The sequence below is a fragment of the Nannobrachium achirus genome (genome assembly GCF_963921795.1).
Source record: "Nannobrachium achirus genome assembly, chromosome: 13".
Classification (NCBI taxonomy): domain Eukaryota; kingdom Metazoa; phylum Chordata; class Actinopteri; order Myctophiformes; family Myctophidae; genus Nannobrachium; species Nannobrachium achirus.
The window spans coordinates 24,127,867-24,138,033 of record NC_137833.1 but is presented as its reverse complement, the minus strand read 5'-3'; the positions used below and the strand labels follow the sequence as shown (position 1 = coordinate 24,138,033).

The 10,167-nt window shown below is 42.9% G+C and overlaps 2 protein-coding genes across 2 annotated transcripts; one reads left to right on the top strand and one right to left on the bottom strand.

Moving 5' to 3' along the window:
- Positions 1–327: 327 nt before the first annotated feature.
- borcs7 (BLOC-1 related complex subunit 7) lies at positions 328–1,925 on the bottom strand (the record flags this gene model as incomplete). Its single annotated transcript, XM_080741154.1, has 5 exons — positions 328–922; positions 1,065–1,085; positions 1,209–1,252; positions 1,411–1,473; positions 1,791–1,925. 5 exons carry the CDS (start codon positions 1,923–1,925, stop codon positions 871–873), a joined length of 315 nt encoding a protein of 104 aa, XP_080597280.1. The 3' UTR covers positions 328–870.
- A 60-nt stretch (positions 1,926–1,985) lies between these two features.
- Positions 1,986–9,938, top strand: cyp17a1 (cytochrome P450, family 17, subfamily A, polypeptide 1; the record flags this gene model as incomplete). The annotated part of the gene is made up of 9 exons (XM_080740642.1): positions 1,986–2,016; positions 3,324–3,601; positions 3,849–3,987; positions 4,626–4,861; positions 4,963–5,049; positions 6,232–6,450; positions 7,148–7,317; positions 8,499–8,602; positions 9,652–9,938. 9 exons carry the CDS (start codon positions 1,986–1,988, stop codon positions 9,936–9,938), a joined length of 1,551 nt encoding a protein of 516 aa, XP_080596768.1.
- Positions 9,939–10,167: the final 229 nt, after the last annotated feature.

The window sequence follows — 10,167 nt, the reverse complement described above, 5'->3', positions numbered from 1 at the left end:
CATTCTTCCCTGGAGGTAGAACATTCTTTTGGCTCAAGGTTCCAAATATTGGCTGCAAACGCACACCAAACCTGTAGCCAATGTGGGTCTCACACATTATACCACAGCATGTGGGACCTTGCACACAATTTCTGCAAGAACTAGCATTCAGCGTCCAGGAGCCATGTTCTTTCCCCAGTGCATAACCTAAAACATGTCCCTTATGCTGTGCATTAACCTAAAACATGTCCCTCGTCCAGTGCATAACCCAAGACACACACAATCCATGTGCTTTATTTGTTTAATTGTATGGTGATAAAACACTATAATGAAAAACGTAGGTTAAAATGTAAAATTGAATACAAATAAGATTAAATGCAAAATATAGCAATAGCAATACATTTACTTGCCAATAACTGCATTGAATTACTGTGCAACATTTAAAAGTACTGTATGTTATGTGTTGGGTGCAGCATGAGCTCAGGCAACCTTTAGAGGAGTTCAGGGGCGTTCTCTAGTGTGGCCAGCTGCTTGTCCTTCAGACATACACTGATGCCTGCAGCTTTCCATGCACGTCACTTTAAAAAATAAATGAACACTTAACGCATGAGGGAAGAAAACTGTCACAATTCATTGTTTTACAATTATATATGAATCGTGAGTTCCAGTAAGTGTTGGACACGCATTTAGGCATTGTGCCAGCACAAAGGTTGCATTATTTTGAGTCCACTATACAGTCAAACATACGCTGTAGAATCATGGGTTAATTTGACTTGGTGTACAAATTTAACCAAAGGGACCCTTATGACCCTTATGACTTCTGCTGAGTGAAAAACAAAAAAGAAAATTATTCCAGTCCTGTTAAAAAACAAATAATGTATAACAAAAATGTCATTTCAGCAAATGTTTCAGTTGTTCCTGAAGGTTTTTTGAGTGCTCCACACTGAAAAAAGAAAAACAATAACAATACAATCAGCATGGACATGTCATACAGTATCATGTTATGGCTTTCAGTGCGGAGTCCCCACCCCAAACCTACTGTCCCCATCCCCCTAGACATAAACAATGTTCATGTTTAGACTTACTTTTTCTGAATGGCCTCTTGTCTGGGTGATAAGAGAGACATGAATACATTTCAGTAATTTTATGTGCATGTAGGCAACATTAAAGGGTCTCCCTACATTCTAGCTGGGTAAATTCATATATGAAAATTCCCAATCAATACTTACTGATATTGTAAATGTGTGGTGATGATGGACATTTTTCTCAGACTCTGCAAGGAAATAACAGGGCAATAATGTTGGTCATCTCCTGACATCTTGTGGCTCAGAAGGAGTACTGTAAATAGCGTGGATAACATACACCCTAAGCCAGCCCAGCCCATTCATAATCATATTAGCTAGAATCATGATACATTATTGTTATACTTACATCTTCAGAGTGCAGAATTGCATCCTCCTGGATAACCATATTTCTGGCTGCTTGGCCAAGTAGCTGAGGGGGGGAGAACATTAATTTGGTAAACACTACAGCTACACAGATGGAAAGAGGCTAACAACAATGAAGCTAGCTTGCAACTTCCTCTATTAATTAATGCCACTATTATTCCAATTCCTAGCAGCAGTGCACTTTGCAAGAAAGCAGCAGCGTTTACTTGAAATTCTAAAGAATATCGTAACAAAGATACATTCTGTCAGAGTACATCAGACCCACAGGGGTGTTTCTGAATAGAGGGCTGCCACCAGATGCTGCTAACCCGGGGTAGCATTAGCCAGTCAAAATGTGATTTTCTTAATTGAACAGCGTCTAACCTCTTGACTCCGTGAGCCCTTCAGCACCTGGCGGGTCAACGCAATGACGTCCCCGCTGCAAGAGCCCACTTTATCAGACAGTAAACCTTTAACAGACTGGCCGAACCTCGGCTGATGGGACTCTGTTGACGCCATCTTTGCTGTTGTTGTTTAGCTACGGCACGTTTGGAGGGACATACCGTGATAAAGAAGTTCATGACTGGGCGAGAGGAGAATGTGAAGGAGGGTGAGACAATTGACAGTCTGTTGTGGGAAAAGTACTCACATGTTTTACTCTGTAAAAGTATCAATACTGTAATCTAGAAATACTCAAGTTAAAGTCCGGAATTCAAAATGTACTTGAGTAAAAGTACAAAAGTATTGCCATCAATGTACTTAAAGGAGTAGTTCACTCTCAAAATGACTTTTTTTTTCCTATTGATTAGTTACACCATGGAGACTTGAGTTCAATAATATTTTTTGTATTTGTCGCATTCCTAAGACAAACAATTGATTATAGTAAATTTACCCCCATTGATTCTGACCCAAATGCATGGGTCCCCGACTCCCCATCCAGGCCATTGTATTTGGGTCCCCTCCCCATCTACAAGGCCCATGCATTTGGGTCCTCGTCCAGAATAAATGGGGGTAAATTTACTTTAAACATTTTATTTTGTCTTAAGAATGCGACAAATACAAAAAAATATTATTGAACTCAAGTCTCCATGGTGTGACTAATCAATAGAAAATAAGTCATTTTGGGGTTGAACTACTCCTTTGAAGTACCAAAAGTAAAAGTACTCATTATGCAGAATGTCCCATTTCACGTTTTCAAATTCATGAAAATGATTTGAAAATAGCAGATCTGCATGCTCACAATGCGTTGCATCGCGTATGTATGGCTGAAGTGGTTACTGGTTAATGTATGTTTTGCAATAATAATCTAAATCTACATGTAAATGTAGTAAGGGTGCCCTCACACCAAAATACCTATGAGAGTGGAATCCGCGTTCCGCCAATGCATTTCAATGAAAGTGATTTTTTTGGACACTGCTCCTACAGATTTTGCCCTAAAATCACGCAAAGCGGTACACAGTATCTCTAAAGTCAACATGGATCTGTCACATTTCCCATATTCCTTCCTGATTGGCTACCATTGCCTTCTAAAGTCTGTGTATGCGACCTGACGGTCGCTTATCTCCCGATTTAGGGAGTCTTACTGGTATAAACAGGGTATAAAGCATTTTGAAACAATACCCCCCCCCCCCCCCCTCCCCCTCTCTCGTAAGTAACATTCAGCATAATCACATAAAATGTCACTTTGATTTATTGCCAACTCCCACCACAGATACTGTACCACAGCCAGCCAGAGATGTTGTTGAACTTGAGGGGGTCAAGGAGATTGCACCGAAGGAGGCGCATAAAACTCTGCCGGCTGCTCCGCTGTTTAACAGTTGCGTCTGTGCTGCTTGACCTCCTCCTTCATTATTTGCACGCCAGACTTCTCCCATAAGACCATGGATTGGTGCTTGTGCGCTCTCCTGATCTTGGCAGTCCTGCTGGCTTCATTTCTGGTCTTGCAGGCATGGAGGGCATCTCTGGGGGCCCCTGGGGGCCCTCCTCGCCTGCCCGCACTCCCCATCATCGGCAGTCTGCTGAGTCTGCGGAGCGAGCGTCAGCCACACATGCTTTTCCAGGACCTGCAGCAGACATACGGAGACACGTATTCCCTCATGATGGGTTCCCACAATGTCATCATTGTCAACCACCATGCACACGCCAAAGAGGTGCTGATGAAGAAAGGAAAAACCTTTGCAGGAAGACCCAGAACGGTGGGTGGTGATTTCATTATATTATTAGCACTTTTATTATTATTATTATGTAGTAGCCTATCATTTGAAGTTGCCCAGTCTGGGCTATTACTCAGCAGACTGCCTTTATTCATCCCCCAGGAGGAAAAACACAACTGTATCAACAATGCATAGCCTGGAGATATTCTTTTCACTGGGTGGTTTTAATTCTCAAGAAATGGATTGCAATAATTGCGATGAATTGTTAATTTGCACGTGTTTAATCCAGGTAACCACAGATTTGCTCACCAGAGATGGAAAAGACATCGCCTTTGGAGATTACAGCCCTGTTTGGAGATTCCACCGCAAGATGGTACATGAAGCCCTGTACATGTTTGGAGAAGACTCAACATCCATAGAGAAGATCGGTGGGTAGGCCGCCTATAGTTAATTTTTCTCACTTTGAGTGAGTGAGAAAAAGAGGCATAATGGCTACTGTATGTTTTAATTGTTCAATCACTCAAATATGATGGTATAATGGTGTCCCTATTTTGAGCATGTCATTTTAGGCAAAATCTTTCACCTATAATGGTCATGAAATATGGCTTAATAGTTAAGTTCCGTTTCCCTGTAGTCTCTTGTCTGTCATCTCTTATTGTCCGGCCACATCTCTCAACCTCCTCAGACTCATGATAATGCAGTGTAAAACAACTATTAAAATGGTAGAAATGTAAAAATAACTATTTGATTAAAATGGATAGATAGATAAAACAAAAAAGATTAAGTGACGCATTGCTTACTACTGTATTCTCTACTAACTGGTTCTTGTGTCTCTTATCCCTGTGGACAAAGGACAAAAGACAATGTTACACTTTTACTGGTGTCCCTGCACCTCCTTTCAATCTTGCTGTGTTTTCATCATCTGTTCTTTGTGTCTTGTGTGACTCCTATAACTGCAGTGGTGACTACATTTCCCACGTGGGATCAATAAAGGCCTATTTATCTCTATGTAACAGAAGCAGTAGTAATAATAAAGCATTAAAATACACATTCACCCCTCCCCCAGTCTGCCATGAGGCCCAGTCTCTGTGTGACACCCTGTCTGAGGCGGCCTGTCGTAACCAGGCGTTGGACATGTCCCCAGAGCTCACCCGGGCCGTCACCAATGTCATCTGCGCCCTGTGCTTCAACTCCTCCTATCGCCGTGGTGATCCTGAGTTTGAGTCCATGCTGCTTTATAGCCAGGGTATCATTGATACGGTGGCCAAGGACAGCCTGGTGGACATCTTCCCCTGGTTACAGGTGCGTAATTCCAGAAAGAAAAGACTGTTTAAGCTCCTGCCTATTTGCCTGTTTGCCAAACAAATGTATCCATCTTTCTCATTTCTCTCTGTCACTCTCAGGTGTTTCCCAATGCGGACCTGCGCCTCTTGAAGCAGTGTGTGTCAACCAGAGACTGTCTGCTTCAGAAGAAATATGATGAACACAAGGTAGGACTCTTTAAGACAGTAGAAGGCAACAGGCGAAGTGGTGCTGGTGGGCCAGAAGAACTGGCCTGCCAGCGACAATAAGTGTGACTCCCAGTCCATACCCTGCTTCAAAACACATCATTGTATAATCGTACCACTGTACTTTTAGCAAACTGTGTTCAAGCAATGTATTAAATCAATCAATCTAAAATGAAACAATGAAACAATCTAAAATGAAACTGCAGTTTCACTGTACAAGCGTACAGTGAACTTAGACATGCATATGGTTTAATCTTTAAAGGGATAGTTCACCCCAAAAAACATTTCCGATGTGTTTTTGTAGCATTCCTAAACCAATAATTTGATGGTTAGGGTTAGGGTTAGGGTTAGGGTTCTTATTTGACTGTTTTCACTGTCAACTTTACTCTTTAGATAAATAAAACCAGTTTCACATGCCTGGCTTAAACAATACATGGATTCTCTCTGTAACAGAGAAGAGACCTTGAACAACGAAAGAGCGTTTGTTTTTTATTTGCTAAAATCCTCCAAATACCACATCCTCCAAATCAAGGACAGGGCCTGGCCATGGACCAAATTATTACGCATTCATTTCTATCTGCACCTGTAACTTTGCTTAAGCAATCACTTTTGTGAGTATACAGTTATACCGACCCCTGCTCTAAGACTTGAAGAAGCTTCTTAAAGTAACCGGAGGACGGAAGATTACCTATAACAAATTAATCTATGCATTTGTCAGAGGTCCACCCGCCGGCCACCCCACCATCCCAATGAGAAAATAGCATATCTCTGCTCTCAGGCAGAAACCAGCTAACTCCAAAATGTTCGCCTTTTACTACTTTTCATTGTTTTTACATTTTTTTAACCAACACACAGACGTAAAGGGTGTTCAATAGCACTGATTTATAGAAAAAAGAAATAAAATTTGAGTTAGCTGGTTTCTGCTGGACAGCAACGATATACAGTATGAAATTGGTCTGAAGTCATAATAAACATTTTTGTAAGTTTGGGTCCCAAGAGTCCCTTCCTAGAAATGTAACGTCAAAAGTACAATATTTCGATTTTCAAATGTAGCTAAGTCATGTGTTTGCAATGAAAACAAATAATCCCAAAACTTGCACATATGCAAGTTCAGTACTCAAGTAAATGTACTTAGTTCACTGTCTGCCACTGGTGTGCATGTAGGCAGACTACAGTGACCATGTGCAGCGTGATCTGCTGGATGTTCTGCTGAGAGCCAAGCACAGTGCTGAGAACAACAACACAGCCCAGTTCAGTGCAGAGACAGTGGGCCTCAGCGATGACCACCTCCTGATGACGGTGGGAGACATCTTTGGAGCTGGGGTGGAGACCACCACCACTGTGCTCAAATGGGCCATTGCCTACCTCATCCACCATCCACAGGTATGAACCAGAGACATGGACCAAATAAACACTGTAAAAGCTTCACCATCAGTATACCAACGGAGCTGCATCACACACGCGCGCGAGCGCACACACGCGCGCGCACGCACGCACACGCACACACACACACACACACACACACACACACACACACACACACACACACATGTTTGTATTACTATACCTGTGACGACAGTGGTCATATGATTGCCATTCTATCAATTATTTGCCATTTCAAACCCTAACCCTAGAACGCACAATGTGCGTTGTGAGCTTGTAGATCTGCTATTTTCAGTGCGTGTCACCAGCTCCAAACTACTGTAAGTGTGACCTTCAGCTGCCGCATGCCAATACAGTATTCCTATTCTTCTGTATCACAGTGAAAACTCATTTCAAGGTTAAAAAACTAATAAAAAAATACCATGTCATGATTTCTTACATCATTTTATATTAATGTTATATTATCATTAAAATCTTTAGTGGTTTGCCAATTATTTGGGGGCCCACTTGCAATACCATCACGGCCCACCAGTGGTCCCCAGACACAACAAGTTGAGAATCCCTGCTGTATTCTTTCTTTCCCAGGTCTTTTTATTATATTGATAGGAATTAACATAACAAGCATCATTCACAGAGGAAGAAAACATTTAATTCAGTTTTAGAATGTGAATTGAACTTAATGTCTTTGTGCTCTCAGGTGCAGAGTCGTATCCAGGAGGAGTTGGACCTCACCGTGGGGGCAGACAGGACCCCTCAGCTCAGTGATAGGGCCAGACTACCCTACCTGCAGGCTACCATCAGGGAGGTGTTGCGCATCCGCCCTGTGGCCCCACTTCTTATCCCCCATGTAGCCCTCGCAGACACCAGGTACTGCTTGACACACACGCACGCACGCACGCACACACACAACGCTCACACACACAACGCAAATGATATGCACACTAGGACTAGGGCATTCACGAATAGTGATTTTTAGTATTCGAATTATTCGACCTCAAAGTATTCGAATAGTCGAATATTCGACAGGACTGGACAAACTGTCAAATATTAAGTAAGCAAGAGGCGAACATTGTGAAAATAGCCGATCTACATGCTCACAACGCCTCGCAGCGCGAGGCGTTGTGAGCATGTAGATCGGCTATTTTCACAATGTCTTCACGAGTCACATTAAATGGTAAATAAATGGTAAATGGTGCATTTATATAGCGCTTTTATCCAAAGCGCTTTACAGAGATTGTGCATTACATTCACCCATTCACGCACATATTCATACACCGGTGGTGGAGGAAACCATGCAAGGCACCAACCTACTCACCGGGAGCAATTAGGGGTTCAGAGTCTTGCCCAAGGACTCTTCGACATTAACTCAGGGGGAGCCCGGATTCGAACTGGGAACCCTTCAGGAACCCTTCGTGCTCTAATAACGGTTTCTCTACCCCTGAGCTATGCCGCCCCACATTAAATGTAATACCTACAATTCCAAGTGCTTGTCAGGGTGGGGGTCCCCAGTTCAAATATGTTTATTTTGGGGGTCACAGCCTAAAAAGGTTTGAGAACCCATGGTATTAACAACTTCATCCACCAGGGGCATTGTCAACTCATTCTTATGACTTCCTATCTAGCCAAGCATTATATACTATATACCTTTTAAAGAGAAAACAATAAAAAATAAAATAAGCGAATATTCGACTTCGGTGAACAATGTTGAATAGTGACTTTGATATTCGAATATTCGAATATTTGGTGAATGCCCCAATGCACACTGAGCAGTGAATAGGAACTGCAGAGAATCTGGTGACACCAGCTAGCAGATCTAGTTGGTAAATTGCAGAGCAAAAACATCTTCTCTTTGTTTGTCCAGATTAAATAACTCATAGAGAAAACTGAGCTGGCGAGATTTAGGCTGGCTTTTCCAGGCTTTGGCCCCCATAAGGCTGAGAATAACAACACAGGCATTCATTTTCAAATCTGGCTAAATGTTATCACATTTCCCCTCAAAGATAATCAGACCATTTTATATGATCTCATCCATCTGTCTCTCTGTCTAGCATTGGGGAGTACACAGTGAGGAAAGGAGCTCGGGTCATCATCAACCTGTGGTCACTGCACCATGACGAAAAGGAGTGGAAGAACCCAGAGCTCTTTGACCCTGGTGAGAATAATATAATTATAATCATGATGATTTGATCACCATGGTTTCTGTCACATCCTGAGTTAGCTCGGAGTCGGACAGTTTAAGAACTTACCACTGAACCACTTAACTAAACATTCAAAATGATTTTGAGAATAGCCAATCTAGCCTCGGTGTGAGCTTGTATATTTGATATAAAAAGCGTCTATCAAAAAGGCGCCTGGGTTAAGGCAGGTTCTTTTAAAGGAGCACTTGTTTTTGGAGGAAACTGTACAAGGAGGGCTTGTTTTCGGTGGAGACGACGGAGGCGCACCGTCTCAAGCAGACTTGAGCCACATGAGACACCGCTGAGCAAGCTAAAGCGAGCAAGTCGCCCTGTCGAGCGTTATGAAGTCCGCTTGAGCCGACTGAGTTAGAGTTGTAAACCAGGGGACCAGAATAGTAAATCGGCTTTAGGCACCTCCGCGCGGTCCAAGTGAACACAGCAGAGCGCTCCCTACCTCCGGTTCAGCCAATCACAAGCTTCCGCGGGCGGGTCTTGCCTTAACCCAGGCGCTTTTTTGATACATAATACACATTGATATATAAACATATAAAAACAAGTTCTAAGTTGAGCATCCAGACTGGCATACCAATAGATACATAGACTGTTATATAGGGGTGTAACGATATAGTAACCGAATCAAAACATCGATTTTAATTTGCAATGATCAACTACATTGTTTGCAAAAGCAAAATATCGTACCGTTTTGGCTTTGTAGCGTATCGTTTTACACTGCGATAATCGGTATTGAAAATGAAAAAGAGGGGTCTAATTACCTTTCCATTCCATATACTGTAGCTACTCTTGGTCTATCGATACATGTGTGTTATCTCTGTGTTCATGTCAAGGTGGGTTTGTCCATCTTTGCTACCGGTATATCGATTTTAAATCATTGAATCGAATCGTATCGTATCGCCATGAATGAACCAATATCGCCCATGTATCGTATCGTTAACCATGTATCGTGATGTGTATCATATTGTTACACCCCTACTGTTATAACAGCCTGTTACATTCTTTCCTTAAGGCCGCTTTTTGGACGAGGACGGTACCGGTCTGGTTATCCCCTCACCCAGCTATCTGCCGTTCGGTGCGGGGGTCAGGGTGTGTTTGGGGGAGGCCTTGGCCAAGATGGAGCTCTTCCTGTTCCTCTCCTGGATGTTACAGCGCTTCACCTTCACTATGCCCGCGGGTCAGTCACTGCCCAGTCTGGAGGGGAAGTTCGGGGTGGTTCTGCAGCCAGTGAAATTCCAGGTGAATGCCACGATCAGGCCAGGCTGGGAGAAGCTCAGCAAGTCCCAGTTGTGTTGTTGAGATTTGCCTGTGTATGAATCTGTCCACTTAGACATTACGAGACAACATTCACAGAAGAAGGAAGAATTGGCCATTGGTGGCATGAGTGGCAAGAACTTACATGGTTCCCCTCATTTGGCCATGGCCGGGATCAAAGTGTAACAATTTCCCTCGTAGTAGCGTTACTACCATCTTTCCCAGGGCCCCACCCATGCGATCATGCAAATGCATTCCGGTGCCTCAGCCAGAA